The sequence below is a fragment of the Cryptotermes secundus genome, unplaced genomic scaffold (assembly GCF_002891405.2).
Source record: "Cryptotermes secundus unplaced genomic scaffold, Csec_1.0 scaffold93, whole genome shotgun sequence".
Taxonomy (NCBI): domain Eukaryota; kingdom Metazoa; phylum Arthropoda; class Insecta; order Blattodea; family Kalotermitidae; genus Cryptotermes; species Cryptotermes secundus.
In genome coordinates, this window is record NW_019736393.1 from 543,362 (window position 1) to 560,746 (window position 17,385).

Here is a 17,385-nt window from a genome sequence, read left to right on the forward strand (position 1 = left end):
ACTATCATATATATGTCTTTGGTTAATGAGTGCCAAGAGAGCAAAGAAGGGAAGAGATTGTCAAAGCGTTAAAACACGCCAACGCCAGGGAACGGCTGGCATCGTCCGGGCGTTAAAACACGCCCGCGCCAGTCAGAGAGTTAAACACAAGATAATATTAACAAAATGAAGGGCTGTGCATAGCCACGCCATAACTCAAGCGGTTAGGTGCTGGCTTCCCACTGCAGCGGTCCGGGTTCAATCCCAGGTCTGGTCAAGTGGGATTTGTGGTGGACAAAGTGGCACTGGGGAGGGTTTTCTCTGAGTACTTCAGTTTCCCCTGCCAATCTTTATTCCACCAAATTCTCCATCATCATAATCACCCGAGGCAGGCTACAATAGGCCAATCAGTGGCCGCCGTGCCAAGTGGACTCAGTTGGACTCCACACCCCACTAAGCGAAAAGGGGGGGAGGGCAGTGGATTCTACTAACCTGCATCAAGAGTTGCAGGAAGATCAACTAGCCATTCACCTTACAGGTTAACAAAATTATAAACTAGTTTTCTGAAGTATAATGCAAAGGTAAAGATGTTGTCCTTGTCCTTACTGAAGTACAATACTATGAGTGGTCAGCTTCTCACCCTAGCAGCATTACCTCCAGTACAAGACCCCCTACTACCCATCAGACAGAAGGCTGGGTAGGTCCCACAGCACGTCTGCATGCTAAGAAGAGAAAAATCTCATCCCCACCAGGAATCTAACTTCGGCTGTTTGGTCATCTGGCCATAGCCTGGTCATTAGACTGACTGAGCTACCATAAACCTAAACCATTTATGAATCAAATAAAATGCCACCGAAAAGATCTGCCCTTGGAAATAAAATTCTACCAAAGTTCTTCAATACACTCCAAGAGAGCTGTTCTTGTTGAAGAAATGTTGCACAACTTCAGCTACCAACTGAAGGGATGCAGTTGGAAACAGAAATATTTTTTACTGGTAATTCCTCACTCATTTCGAATATTTGTGTTTAATACCTCTAGTATTGTCCTTTAATCTTCCTTGCCTCAGTTCACATGCCAAAGATGAAGGAATTCATTTCTGATGTGGCAGCACGTACAGAGGGCTGTTCAGCTTTTAATCTTTAATTATTCTGATGGCACCTCCATCTAGTGCTGGGGTCCATTAAGCTTAATACTCACATCTAAATTCGAAAACACTGTCATCAACATGTTTGGAACAAGATCTTCCATCTGGTAGAAGTCTCTACCAAGACTTGGGCCCATGTTCCCCAGTATATGATATGTAGTGTCATGGACCATTGTCAGAAAATGCTGCATGCGTTCCAGTGGTGTTTGGGCCCTTGGATGAGAAACATCTATATGATCCACAAATGATGCACTGCAAGGGGTTCCAAGAACATTCGATCTCTCCACTTCCAACATCATATGTGCTCCACGATAACCCTACATCCAAAGAAAAGAATGATCTTAAAACAAAGTTAGAGCTGATCAATACAACATAACAAAGTACAGATTCTAAAATTTGGAGAAAATTTCAATGAATGTATGACATTCAGAATTTAAGGCATCAGAATTCTTACTTGTGAAAGTCAATTTTCTTACACTCTTTCGCAAAAGAAAAAAATCAAGTGCTATTCTGTAATGTATGGCAACACACATAACAGTAAGGATGAATGGTTGTTTAGTTTATAAAAATTATCTAACTTATTTACTGTAATTCAGAAGAATACTAAAACCTATGTCACACAAATGCAGTTTAGCAAGACTCACTTCTGAGAGAGCAGAAAGAGCATCTGGTGTCCATAGTCCATTAAAAACTTTAAGCAGTGTCAGGAAATGTGGGACGAGTGGGATGACATGAGATGCTGCTGGGTTACGACATAATGGATTGCCTGTTTCAGTATGAGCCATTACAAAACCTCCACGAGCAGCTCGATCTGGATCTTCTGGCCATGAACATCGTTTCACAACCGCCAGGAACAGGTTCACATAAAACAGTATGTGAGACCGATTCTGTCCTGTAGATACAAATCAAAACATCCTTTATACTGACAGAACACTGTACTTACATAATTAAGTGATTCTGTTTAAACCACCGATTTGTATTTTGTCTATCGTTCAAGAATAATAGAACCACTATGTATCAGAAATTGGTTCAGTTTTTTCAGGCGTACAGGACATGAAAGAAAACCATAGGACTATTAGGGTCGCTAGTACAGCTACTCTCAAACAATGGACCAGATGAGTAACTCTATGAAGGGCCCAATGGAGTAAAAAGAAAGAAAAAAACAAGTAAAAGTAAAGGTATCCCTGTAACAGGCCATGGAGATCCATAGAGTTGTGAGACGTTGAGGTTTCCACATTTTCTAGACAATTGGCTCATAGATGACAGTAAGGGTGCCAGCCTTACGCACCGGCCATCCTTGACCCCCAGGAAGATCCTGGTATTCATTTCTGTTAGAGGCTGAGTCAAGCCCCAGGGCCATATGGAGTAGATATTCTTTTTTGTATCCTGTTCACAAAAAGATGGAAACAGGCCCAATGTCTGAAGTATAGCAGTTTTAATAAACTTTGGAAATGGAACACACAAGAACACAGTGAACAATGTGCTTTTAAATTAACTAATCTGACTGCATCAGGAAACAGTAAATTAAATGGAACATCGAGAAGTGAAAGCTGTCAGACGTAACCGAAGTCTCATAACGTCACTGTATTTGTACTTAAGATTATGAACCTGAGCGGTATTTATACTTTTTCCTATACAACAGCTATCAGAGAATAAAGCAGAAGCCATGTTGTTAGTTAGCATTTGACAAACTTAACTCAAGTTACATATTTTGCAATGCTATATTATCATACAATTCAAGACTTAATTTTCACTACTTCTAAACACAGTAATTATTTATTGTTACTGTACCAGTCAAAACTTGAAGCGAAGACAATTAAATCTATTACTATCAACATCAAATTACACTGCCAGTGGATACATATATATGGATACTAGAACTGACCATTCAGATCATCACTGCTGGGTTCTACTGGGGGACGATCAAGGCCAACGAATGTCATGAAGTCTCGGGGACTCTTGAATGCTTTAGAACTCAACATAATCCACTCCTCAGCACCAGAACCAATCACCTCACCGATGAACCTTGTCTGACGTTCATAGTCACAGAAATGGTTGCTGAGCAGAAGCAAAGCTTCCTATTTCACATTACAAGAAATTCCATAAGAAAACTCATGTTATAACAACTGCAATGATTTTTGTGGTGTTATTTAATGATGCTGTCGTGTATCTAAATTATATAGAACAGGATGACTATCAACTGGAAAGTATTTGGAAGGAAACAATCATACCCTAATTAAAATATCACCATGCATTTGTATGGAGGAACTGATGAAAACCATGAATAACTTCAGTCAGGTTAGTTGGTGCCCCAGCCAAGATCTGAACTGAGTACCTCCCTGGAGCATTACCTCTAGAATGATGTATTTTGTAACTGCAATGAATATGCCATTATACTACATACATTACATCAAGTGTATAAATGTTTCTTCAATTTCTGTCATACCACAGATATTTTGAATGCAGAATAGACATAATGGAAGAGGCAGTTTTGTGTATCTTTTGAAAATGTGGCCAAGTGCAAACATTATGGAATGACAATAAAGTACTAAAAATTATTCTTTCAAAGAAATTAAGAGCAGAACAAACTTGGAGGATGCTTTCTATTAATCAGTCTGGAATATTTTGTATTCCTGTCTTCTACCTAAAAACATATACATTACAACATACAAACTATAATTTTTATGTTGCTTATATGGGAGTGACATTTGACATTTCAACCTAATGGAGGAACAGATATTGAGGATGCTTAAGATTATTTGGGCCTAAGAGCAAGGATGTAACAGAAAGCCTGAGAACACTGCACTATAAAGAGCTTCACAATTTGTACTTTTCATCAAATAGTATTAAGGTGACCAAATCAATGAGGCTGAATGGATGAAGCATGTAGCATGCATGACATGAGAAATGCATACAAATTTTTGTTGGAAAACATTATGGGATGAGATCACGTGGGGTACACAGGATAATATTAGAATAGATCTCAGAGCAATCACATGACAGTGATGGTTGGATTCATCTAGCTCAAGACAGGCATAACATGGTTCTCTTCTAAACATGGCAAATAAATCCTAGGGTTACAAAGGCAGAACATTTCTTGATTAGCTGAGGGCCATTAACTTCTCACTCAAGTAAAACAATGCTTCATAGAGTTTGCTCATTCTGAGGGTGGTCTGAAAAGTAGGGTGCCACAAATTTTTATATAATGTCTTTTAATTGTAGTATTTTAGTATGGCAATCAAGGCATGTGTTTGTACTGTTTCGCAACACAACTGTCTTGCCTGTTAAGACATTCTTCCCATCGCACACTCACTCGTGGAGCTGGGCCCTTCTTGAGAAGCTGCCAATTGTGCAGCTACTCCAGAACTTCCCAGCATTTTATGGAACCCGAAGGTTCCTTACTGTGTTCACAAGAGCCCTCCAATGGCCCCTATCCTGAGCCAGATCAATCCAATTCATCCCCTCCTCTCTCTCCGAGATCCATTTTAATACTGTCCATCCACACACGTCTTGGTCTTCCCAGTGGTCTCTTTCCTTCTGGCTTTCCCACCAATATCATATATGCATTCCTCTTCTACCCCATTCGTGCTACATGACCTGCCCATCTCATCCTCCTTTGCTTAATCATTTTAATTATACTTGGAGAAGAGTAAAAGTTATGAAGCTCCTCATTATGCACTTTCCTCCAACCTCCTGTCACTTCATCTCTCTTCGGTACAAATATTCTCAACATCCTGTTCTCAAACACCCTCAGTCTATGTTGCTTCTTGTGATCTTTGGTAACAACATTATTTTGATGGTGAGGAGTTGTTACCCCCTTGTCCAACCCCCAAGATGGAGGACCACCTCTTGTTAACTGTCCACGACTGCATATTCAATATATTCCCAGTGACCCTCCATACCCAAAGGGCGTGTCCTCCATTTGCAACCTGAGGACGCACCATGACATGACGACATGGGACCCACCTAATATGGATTCTTCCTATCATCACATGAGTTTATACATTCCCTTGCAGTAAAAGTGTGGGCTCAACCCTGAAAACCAAAGATTGTTTTCATGCTGAACATCACATTTGTCTAAATGTTTCCAGAATGGTGCTGCTTTAAAGGTCCAAACAAATGAAAGTTGGATGGGGCCAAGTCTGGGCTGTGGGACAGATGCTCCGACACTTCCCACTGAATGCACTGCAACCACCTGTGTGGCAATCCCATGCAACACCACCACACTGTCATGAATCAATTATACCAAAAACAAATCTGTTTCTTTAACATCACATTCTCTCTACAGATATACACAAACTCTCAATGAAATTCACATGCTTTAGTTCCATTTCAAGCAGGCAATGAACTGGCGGATGGACTGCCATACTGGACCATGTCCTTAGTGGCACTGCCACTTTGATTGACTTGCTACATGTAAACAATGACCAGTAGCATTACCTCTTAGCAGTTTCATATTCAGTATTTTTGAATAAAATGTCTGCAGCATATAATTGTACTGCCTCACTTCTTGGACGTCCCTCACAGCTAGCTGACTAACATTTTGACTTTCAGCCCAACCATGCAAGAGAAATATAAATCTGGCCTTAACGACTTCTGACAAAAATAAGGGTCTTTCCTGAGCAATGTGCAGGCATTCCAGAGTTCATGAACTTACATAATGTTTGCTTTTATTACAACCCAGTTTATGACCAACCCACTGTTTGATGATCCATCTTAAATGTCCCTGTAACTATATGCCTCTAAAGTTTTCTAACCAAAATTTTGTAGATTTTGTCTCCCAGAAGAGATGGTAGCTGTATTGTGTGTAGAAAATCTATTGACAGCCAAAAGAGTTTAATCTTAATTTTGCTAACAACCCTTCCTCCACAATGAATTAGTCTGTTACTGACCTCTGACATTGTACACCAAAACTGTGAAATTAAATGCTCATGGTAAATACAATTACAAGCTTGCAGGAGAAATACAGAAACGAGCACACTATACCTGCAAAGTCACTCTCTCCAATCTTGAAAGCTGTTCTGGATCTTTGCTTAGTCCCTGAATTGTTGCATACACTTGATCAAATACAGGAAGCAAGAGCAGTGGATATTTCTGGGCGATTTTTACCATGAGACTGGCTGCATGCATACGAACATTCTTCACAACTCTACTGCGACTATCTTTCCCTTGACCTGGCTGAGTAAACACTAATGCTGCGAAGATTTTATCCAAAACTCGTGGAAGAAGATTGGCTGAACGCTCAGCTGTTGTCATGCTCAGAAATACAAACAATGCTGAGACACATGATAAAAGAGTGGATAGTAATAAGGGGTCTGATGGCTCGTAATTGAGGCAGATTTCTAGAAGTCGCAACCCGGAAGTCACACTTGGACGCTCTGATGGAACGAGGATCCGACTTAGAACACTCTCGAGTATCTAAAAACAAAAATTATCTATAGTGAAACCCCTCATCTAATACTTCTTGATTTAAGATTCTACCTCATTTAACAATCAATTTTAATGATCCAAAATCAATATTCTGTTAAACATGATCCATTTAAGATGTTTCTCAGTTTAATGTTTAAGTCTACTGTTCTCCAAACAAACCTTAAATTGGAGTTTCACTGCAAAATGTGTTAGTATATAATTACTATCACTTCATGTGCAAAATTTTACTAAAGAAAAGTTTTACACAGCCGAATCCATGTTTAATATAACATCCTCCCTCCTTTTGGGGTTTATTTCAATAATACCATACCAATTACATCAAACTTAATTTAATCTATTTCAGATTTACCATATTTCAGTTTTTACATATATAATCTCCCAGTCATTGAATTGAGTTTTCAATGCACATAACACAACTGAAAACAAAACCTCTGACTGTATATGTATGACTAAACAGTATTACCTGTGATAAGGCCTCCCACTCTAGATATGTTGGTGACTGGGAGTTACATTCAGTGCCTTGTTCTGCCATGGATTTTTGTATCCTGGTGGCCAACCATTGTTGTACATAAGAAAATGTTACTAATGGTGCTACTAATGTGGTTTGCCTAAACGTCTGAAGCAGTTCTGACCGGCATTGGTGGAAGAACTGCGCAAATTCCTCCTCACTATCATAATCTAGGCATGCATAAGCACCAGTTTCACGGATATTAGTGCACCGCGATGATGGATAACTGACCTAAAAAGACAACATGCTGATAATTTTCACATACAAGAAAATTAATACAAGTTCAAACAGAATATAGAATAGGGATATACAGCATCTATTTCAATAGGCTATTTCCTCAAATGAGATATTATCATTATTTTTGGACAACAGAACAAAAAATACGTTTTTAAACTGTGAACTAGACATGTGAAAAACTGGGTTTCAATTTGAGATGAAAACGAGAACTTCCTCTACTGGACGATATTCTTTCACTGTAATCACAATCTATAACATTAACCATTTTTCATAACGCATTAAAGTGTAATACTTATTCCTTTCATTATCAGATAATTTATTTACCCAAATTTGTCATAAATCATTGTATTAAACAAATTGAATTCTGGGGCCATGTTGGCAGAAAGAGGAAGAGTGACAAATTTTGTCGACAGATACTTCATGCCAGGATTACCAACCATTATCTTTCTGATCACTCAAGCAGTGTGCGTGTTACTGCGCAAACCAGCGGCAGTTATCTGAAAATTCTTGGATTTCAAGACTAAAAAGTTGGTGTTTGGAGTGAGACTGAAGCATTCTTCTTCTTCTTGGTTTGATCTAGAAAATCTGAAACTTGCATGTGCTTCCTATGAATACATCTCAGGCATGCACATATTCTGGCATGTGTTCCAATTTGTTAATGGCCAAAATGTCTGAACTACCACTGTCTGTCTGATTTGATCCTCACATGAAGCATAACCCTTGATGGGTCCCCACTTTGTTTTGCTGATAAAATACTTCATACATCTTCAGTTCTCATCGGATTTTGTCTAAACACACAACCTTCAAGTAATGCATCACAGATAAACAGCTCACTCATAAATGGTATAACAAATGACTTGATATCAGTTCAGAAATCTTCACAAAACATCTATTTGAAACTAAATTTCTGTTGTAGTCAGGACACAAAGAACAGTAATCAGAAATTCATTATCATCTTATGACGCTGTTACTACTACAACAAGTTAACAATCTGTGTGGAATCTATTCTCTTCAGGATGACTACTCAGTATTTTTACAGCTACATTTTCAGAAAAGGGAAGTCTGATATTCTTGAAGTAACACAGTGGACTTTTATTCAGATTGTTTTAGATGTGACTCAACACTGAAATCTCAGTACACAATTTTCTATGAATTATGGCAACATTATGGGTGTTTTCAATTTTACAAAAATTTCTTGCATATTATGTTATAAAGAACATAACCTTCAAAACTTAATTTCACCCTGAGTCACAGATACGTACCCTTGTAATCTTGGGAGCAGTGCATTCCACCCATTTTGGAATAAATGTACGGAAAACTTTGTCTTTAGAGATCTGCTCATGTTTGAAGAATGACATCCACAGTGAATTTGCATAATAAACCAAAGTAAGACTGGGATGCCGACTAAATGTCAGAATAGCATCTAAGTAAGTGGAAAAATGAGGTGGACGAACATTCAGTCCATCGTCTTTGCCCCATAGCATGCAAAGTTGTGTTCCAAGTCCTGTCAATACCTGCAACAAAAAATGTAAACTCAATACGTATTAGTAGCACTTTAACTTAAACAATGTTCACCAGTGCTGTCATATGTAATCATGCTTCAAACATTTTTAGTATTTAATTTAAAATATGTTCACCAGTGTTATTGTATGTAATTACACTTCAAACAATTCTAGCACTTAAAGATGTTCATTATTAGTTCCTTTAAATTCCCACTCAATATGAAGTGTTACAGAGTCTTATCAAGTTCATTTCATACTTTATTTCTCAAAAGTAAACATGAAGAACCTTTCTGAGAATATCTAGTATATTGGTGAACTCAGCAAACATCAATTTTCAATTATTTCTTTGCTATCAGATAGACAAAATGCTACACAGGAAATTCTGTAATGGTGGAGGCAGAGCACTTGAAGACACATCTCTACTTGAAATGATTCTGTGAACAAAGTACATGAATATCTAGCATTAACAGAAGTACAGTCAAACTCAGTTATAACATCATACAAGGGACTTGAGAAATTCATCATAAATGAGCATCACACTAACCAACGAAGGAATTAAATCAGGGTTCCAGAAGAAATACACAGAACATTTTGAAGAGCATTAAAATTCACTTTGAATGTAAACTAGATATCACACTAACAAATTATAGCTTTAATGATGTGCACACATTACTTGAATATTAAATTAATATTTTCTGAGGGTACTGAAAAGTTAGGGTATTCACACACACTAAGTATCGTTTTAATAGGATCACTGACACAGGGAATATGAGAAAGTCCTGTTATATTTTTCACTGCATATGCAAAGAAGTGGGGTGAGAACTAGTTGTCATTATAAATGAAATGGTGATCAAAATTACTGTGTTTCTTGACACTACCTATTGTCCTGTTTTTATTTAAAACACACATCAGAGACTGGATGCTGTCTCCGTTTTCAGGTGGAAACCACTTAGTAGGGAGCATTCGATAGAGCCAGTCCCTATCCCTGGGCACCAACACAAGATAGGATACATAAATCAAGCAAAGCACAAACCCAGCTGCAAGATTATGGGGGGGGGGGGGAACACTCTACATGCTCCTATGCCAAGCCACTATTTAAAGGTTATTGTCCTTGAAATCAAAGTACCGTCAAAATAGAAATTATCACTAAAGATATGAATTCTCTGTATGGTACCAATATAAAAATTCAGTTTTCACATGTAATTTTCTGGCTTCTGCTGCGATAATGGGAATCCAGGTGGGAGAGATGTCCAAGCTGGGTTTGACTGATCGGATGATCTACCAGACACATGTAGGCTGATTCCTTGTACTTCCTGTGTGTGGTGCTTGGTTCAATCTGAAAGACACTTACTTCTTTCCAGCATATTTTGTGGCCTTCAAAAGCATTTTGGACTAATTTTTATTTTTCAGGCAGGCCTTGGGCCAGGTTATATTTGTGCTCTGTAATGTGTACTTCTAAATGTCTGCTTGGTTCACAGATGTAACATCTGTTACAATTCATACATGTCTAAGAGAGGTGGAAAAGCATGTGTTGTATGGAGGTGTAATTAGTACCACTCAATGTTATACACACTATAGCCAAGATTTCCTTACAACTAACATTGCTATAACAAAGTTCAATTGTATAGTGCCCCTTAAGAAAATCATACTTATGTTTGGTAATTAAGCACTCACCAATGTCAGCCTCTTTAAGAAGTGATAGTGGCGTTCATCAAGCGATTTACTTGATGCAACATCAGCAGCCTTAAAAATAGACCTCATCACTTCTGCACTGAACAATACCAACAGTGGCATGCGCTCTTCTACTCGACCCTTCCGACTGACTACCTGCTCGCAAAAGTATATTGTGTGAAGAAAGTGTCTACATATCGGATCATTTTGTACATTTATTACAGGAAGCAAGTAAGAGGACAACACAAAACAAAAGTTAATGTTTATTGCAGAAAGCAAGTAAGAGGACAACACAAAACAAAAGTTAATCATTTGTTTGCATGATCATTCTAAATTTCAGAGATCAAGCCAAAGAAAAATGTCTGAAATATGATTTGCATCAATTTTACAAAATTTCCCACTATAAAAAATAGACACTTTTGATGTTTCATAGAAACCAAAATATTACTGATATAGCCAAAATACTTACATGGTTTTTCAGTATATGTCTTTAAGTTTGTATGACACACCGCTCAACAGACCAGAGCATGGCACTGACATGTTGGTCCCCAAGAAGTCCGGAACTAACACTTCCTGATCTTTTATTGTGGGAATATATAAAAGACAGAGTTTTGCTCCTCCACTTCCTGTAATTGTAAACGATCTACAGCAATGCATCACAACAGATGCTGTGAGTGTCTTGACGAGGACATGCTCCTGTGTGTTTGGAATGAATTGCATTGTCGTATTGATATCTGTTGTGTGACAAAAGGCTCACACATAGAACACTTGTAACTTAGTCATATAAACTTAAAGACATATACCAAAAAAAAAACCTTTATTTTGGCTATATCAATAATACTTTGGTTTCTATAAAACATTGAAAGTGTCTATTTCTTTCATAGTAACTCAGTATAACAACAGAGTGACCTGACTTAATAATTGTTAAGGCAAGGTAAGAATAACCTCACCCCAACCTCCGGGTGACAACATTTCAGAGTCATGCCGATGATGAAGTTGACTAACAGAAGAATCTGTCCTTTAATACTCCAAGTATGTGTATGTGTGTACGTCAGCTCTTTTCCTGTGTTTATGTGTTTCAGAATTCTCAATTTTACATATAAGTAGCACTGTTATGGTAATCACCAGAAAACATGTAAAATGAAGACAACATGGGTGCCACCAAAATATTATTTTTTCTTGTGGGGGGGGGGAGGTTATTGCAAACTTATGTTTAATTAACAGATTTAAAACTACATTTACTGATGGCCCTACAATATCCAGGAAAGAATAATTGAAAAAGAATTAGTTTGCTTCTTGAAATTTCAAGTTTTTCAAATATCTGTGGCGGAGAGAGGCTGATGCCTCTTTGGGGTCCCATAAAAGGTAGATCAATTATGCTGCATGCAGTTAGTTTATGGTGATGGTTTAAAAAAAGTCCAAAATCCCATTATCCTGATTACATTGACGGTTTAAAGCTCACATATATTGTATGTCCACTTTACATGAATTCTGAATCACTGTATGCTCATGTTTCTTAAATAAACTAACTTTGTTCTGTACATACATTGCAGGAGGGGAAAAAGGAACAAGAAATATTCTTTTACTTTATTTTAAGTGTATTAATTTAAGTATGTCATATCAGAATGTTGTGTTGGTGAATCTTGCATATGAATTTGCCATAAATTATGTATACTGGGCATATACTAGTTGTCATATAAGCCATAAGTATATTCTTTTCATGTCACATTCTGATATCTCTGTATGAACACCTGAAGCTACATAATCTCTGTAGTCGATAGAGTGCCATGAAATAACCAATCAACCAACACTTGGAACAACTAACACTGTAAATATGCTTAACAGAGGGGCACTCAAGTCCTCATGAAATTGACAAAATATTTCATAACAGCTTAAAAATGAACACAATTCTTATGTTTACTCTGTAATCACAAATGCATAGTTCAGTCAATTTCCAGAACAATTAGTGCTAAGAAGCCATCCACCATAAACACAAGTGGTGCTGCATTTTTAATGAACATGTACAGTTCCAAATATACTTCAGAAGAAATAAGTCACAACCTGAAGCAGACACTCCACAGCTCCAGCTTGAAACCTCTCATCTTCCAGAAGAAGGCAGAGTATCTGTACAAGCCGTCCATCATTGGCCATGATGTGATTGATGGAAACCCATTCAATAAAGCCAGTGAGTGTCAGAAGTACAACCTGCACTACACGTGCATGCATTTTCAACTCTGATTCCTGACTCTCTTCATGCAGTCTTTTAATGGCATGAAAATGTTCAAGAATAAGGTGGCGAAAGAAAGCAAATATTTCTCCCATGTTGGCTGTGAGTGCTTGGTAGATGTCTCGACGACGCTGGTGTGATTCCAAGGTCTGAAACAGTAACCTTTTAAGAACAAGTACTTTTATCATTGGTTCAACATTATAAATTATGACAACACCAAATCATGTCTCAATGCTATAGTCTTCTATACTATGTCTCAACTGAAATAAGATTGTAGTTGCCCAGGCATGAGTAGCCACAACTGATACACCTATAAATGTACTCCTACAGCTGCTGCTGCCAGGGCTGCAATCACACCATTACGGCCATTGCCACTATTGCCAACATCTGCCACACTGCACTATTACGGGCACTGTTTGGTGTGGACTGTCCAGTGTGGCTACAAACCTTCTAATATCACTACTATGAAAGCACCAGACATGCCTGCATCAGAAACACTGTAGCAGATTATGCATACAAATACCTACAAGGTACAAGACAGAAACCAGTACATAGTGAATCATGACGTCCTATGGATAAAGTACGTTAGTCACCAGTGGCCATTCTACTGCCCAGGCAGTTTCATGCTGGCTCTCACAGGAGATATCAGGAAGCCTTCATGCAAGATTCACGGTGGCTGGAATGGCAATGAAGCAGGTTTCTCTCCTAGTCTCTTTGGTTTTTCCTTTCTAATCATTCCATTTCTCCACACTCATTACTAGATAATGAAGTTCTTCCAAGTTAATCGTCAGGGCTTACTACGTTTATTAACAGATGAAGGTACCACCAGTACACCATAATTACCTGTAGTAGAGCTACATCCTCTGCTAGTCTTAGGAATACAAAAAGAACCAATTCTGTCTGACTCCCACCGTGTGTGCACGCATTCTGAAGCTCAGCTAATAATGATGACCACTGCTGTGGCCATTCTCTCTTGATCATTTCCACAATAACTCTTGACAAAGCATCCTTGATATGTACAAGTTCTTGCAACTGTGGTTCTATGCCTCTCTCCAGGAGTTTCATTGCATTTTCCTAGAAGATACATGCAAATTTAAAATTCAAGCTAAACAGAACCTGATGTGGAAATTTTATTCTTCCATATCTGAATTTTCAGCAGTATGGCTACGTGACAGGAACTGGGATAGCGTAGTTGGTATAGTGACTGGCTACGGGCTGGATGACCAAGGGGTTGGAGTTCAAGTCCTAGTAGGGTCAAGAATTTTCTTTTCTCCATGTTGTCCAGCCCAACTCTGGGTTCCATCCAACCTCCTATCCAATGGGTACTGGGGGCTTTTTCCCAGGGGTAAAGTGATTGGGGTGTGAAGCTAACCGCTCATCTCCAACTACTGCAGAGGTCAAGAAAATATGGATTTATACATCCACTCCCCCATACACCTTCATGGCATAGTGATTAATTAGTTAAGCACAGGGACCTACCTCTACTTTTATGGGTATATGAAAAAATCACAACCACCTACAGTGCTGGCTTAAAAAGATGAATTCATTTTATAAAAATCTAACAGATGCTAGCAGAAGTTTGTATTGTATTGAAAACTACTTGGTTAACCAGAAGAATAATTAATTTCATTTATATGGAATTTACAATGAATTCAACTGTCTTTTTTTTTATCTCAAAATAAAACTATGATAAATATTTATACTATTCCAGTCACAACAAGTTTTGGCCCAAACAGATCATCACCAGGTGGTCTGTGAGAAAAACACAACCAATAACAAAATACATATCAGAAACAGGATGCAGCATTACAAGAGAATTATGAAGCCTGATACATTTCATGCCCCTTGCATCTGGCACCCAGTGGCGAAATAAATTTTGGCACTTGATTACTTTAATTCTTACCACCCCTCACTCAGGTTTTCCTACCATGAACTGTAATCAGGTAATGAAAATTTTTATTCATTATGACAATGTTATGAATATACGTTTTGATTTGTTTCATTTCATTTAATTGAAATAAGAAAAATCTTCACCAGGCACACTAGACAGAACTGTCTAACTTTTCACGTTATGAATATACTTTTACAACAGTGCTAACATCTATTCTACATCTCTTAACAATGTCAGTGTGCATATAACATCTGAGAGTGATCAAGTACCATTTCTCTTTGCCTATCACAACAAAAGAAGGCAATGACACACACAGTATATGTCACAAAAGGATTTGGTTTATTATGTCACTATAGTTCATCTGGGCAAAACTTACACCATTTTGTTTTCTTCACCACCTCCCATCTTCTTGACTTTTTTAGATTCTTGGCTCTCTCTTCCATGACTCAGTCCACAAGTGAACTATACTGACTGAGCGGCTGCCACATGTCGGCGAAGTTAGTGCCAACTTTGGCGAACACAGGGTGTTGCGTGGTCAGCGCAATGAATCGCCAAGGCCATTAATCTCGGTTTTCTAAACCCGAGCCACTATTTCTTTGAAATAGCTCCTCATTTATCCTCACACGGCTGAGTTGACCCCTTTCCATACTCACTACTTCTCAGGAAATCTGGTAGCACCAGGAATAGAACCCAGACCTCTGGATCTGTAGTCAGGAACTCTGACCACTAGACCACAGAGGCAGTTTCAGATGAACTAATTTGTTATCTTGGTGGGCTGTGAGTAAAACACAGATTACTTCATGTGTGACTATAAACACCTAGTAGTTTTCAATGCAACTGCTGCATGACAGTTTGTACGGCTGTTGTGTGTAGGACACAAATGGGATACTGAGGAAGGGGATATTAGAGGATCATGTAGGTGACAAGGTAAACAGAAGTGAGGCAGCCAAATCCATTCCTACAGTTTATTCAATCATGGAAGAACTAATCATCTACTTTCCTTTTGCTACAATTTGAGTACTTTGTATGACAAGCAGAAACAATTTTTGTATGTTCAGGCAATCTAGTAATATCAGGGTTATTATCACAACTATCTGAGAGGCTTCTGTGTAGGTATTACTGATGGGAAGGATTTATGAAGTATGCTGTTGAGACAGCCTCAGATACATACCAAGTTTCATAATGCAGGTAGTTGCTTGGGGCATACACATATAGACATAAACACATACATAAACAACAAGGTGATTTCATAAGCCTACTTCTATTTTTTTCAAAATCATGAGAGTAGGCTATTAAAAGAACCAAACCTTACACCACACTAGATACCATTAAAATTTCATGGATCAAAAATTAACATTCTTAGCAAATTATTTTTGCTACCAACTGAAAGTTCATGCGGTGCATTTTCACAAGACAATAAGGTATACTAGTTGAATTTTGTTAATTAAAATGCTTAAGTGTATCAAGCACCATCTGCCAGTCCTAGTAAATTAAGTGACATGGAAAGGCTTCATAATTCTTAGATTAACACAGTTGTTTTCATTTCAGCATTACCAGATAAAGATTTTGAATAATCAGAACTTAATTTACAAAACACGATAACTAGCTTCGTTGTTATATTAACGATAAAGTGTGAGTTTTCATAAGATATGGCAAGCAAACTCAACCAGCGAAATTCAAATCAAACGAAATCAAGAACTAGAAAAAAATGAGATCAAACCCTTGCTCTCTGATGTGTTGGTAGGAGACGCGTATCACATTCAGCACAGATTGCTTTAATTTGCATTCAACAAGTCTGTAAATCAAGCTGTAATTTCCCGTGTGCAACAACATACTAACTGGCAGTACTGGAATTTAAAACCCTGCAAATGTAAACGGCCAACTAATGATCGTGGGAGGTTTATCCGCCTGCATATAACTAATTTTGAATTAAATCTACCTTAATAAACAACTTCTCTTGTTGTGACATCTGGTTCCATCGAAACTTAACACAATGCTCCATCAACTGCAGTCCGAAATGGCGCACAAAATGAGACAAGTTACTCTGTTGTGCTAGATACAGTCCGCACTGTACACATAACGGAGATGTTTCTTTAAACCGCTCACATGCCGTATATGCTTCCATTCTCTGCTGCTGCGGTAAACATGGATCCATCGTTAGCTCGACAGCACGAGCCAGTTCTTCAGCAACTTTTGCAATGTCAGCCATAACCATAAATGAAACCAATTCCCAAATGCCGGCAAAAAAATCGTCCCTTCTTACATTTCAGTTAAAAACACCCAAAACGTTAACGGGATTTATTTATGCACCAAAAACATTATGAACTGAAATCTGATATTTATGTACTAACTGTTAATAGCGGTTAATAGCACAATTCCTGCGCTTAAAGTATCGTTCACAAACAACAAATCAATCTACCAACAAATATATCACAGAGTACGGCACATACTTTGCCTGCTCTGTTGCCACATTCAGAACCTGCAAGTATAATTCTCTCTGGTATTGTGGAAGGATGCTGTTTATCACCAATTCTGTTCAACTTGTACAGCGAATNAACTGTGTACAATTGTATATGATAATGCACAGTACAACACTGAAGGCCACAGTGCTAGGCGCGGTTGTTATGACCCATCCCTTATACGTACAATGTATACAATAACTATGATACCCGTGAACTATAATCTGCACCTACATTTCAGAAACTTTGTTTTTTTTTCGTGGTAGCTACCTACATTTAATGTCACCAGGTTGCCGGATTGCATGATTCCAACCAGGGGGTGGAATCTTGAATAGGG

The 17,385-nt window shown here is 38.1% G+C and overlaps 1 protein-coding gene across 1 annotated transcript in view; it reads right to left on the reverse strand.

Moving 5' to 3' along the window:
• Positions 1-17,045, reverse strand: part of LOC111869755 (exportin-5) — a 30,333-nt gene extending 13,288 nt beyond the window's left edge. The window contains exons 1-10 of the mRNA XM_023861497.2: positions 16,529-17,045; positions 13,542-13,772; positions 12,533-12,847; positions 10,475-10,627; positions 8,561-8,812; positions 7,017-7,292; positions 6,110-6,541; positions 3,009-3,201; positions 1,768-2,015; positions 1,177-1,440 (exon numbers count right to left, since the gene is read on the reverse strand). Coding sequence (XP_023717265.1) covers positions 1,177-1,440; positions 1,768-2,015; positions 3,009-3,201; positions 6,110-6,541; positions 7,017-7,292; positions 8,561-8,812; positions 10,475-10,627; positions 12,533-12,847; positions 13,542-13,772; positions 16,529-16,804 — 2,640 coding nt within the window. The 5' untranslated portion in view covers positions 16,805-17,045. The remainder of the gene's footprint in view (positions 1-1,176; positions 1,441-1,767; positions 2,016-3,008; positions 3,202-6,109; positions 6,542-7,016; positions 7,293-8,560; positions 8,813-10,474; positions 10,628-12,532; positions 12,848-13,541; positions 13,773-16,528) is intronic.
• Between the last annotated feature and the right edge of the window lie 340 nt (positions 17,046-17,385).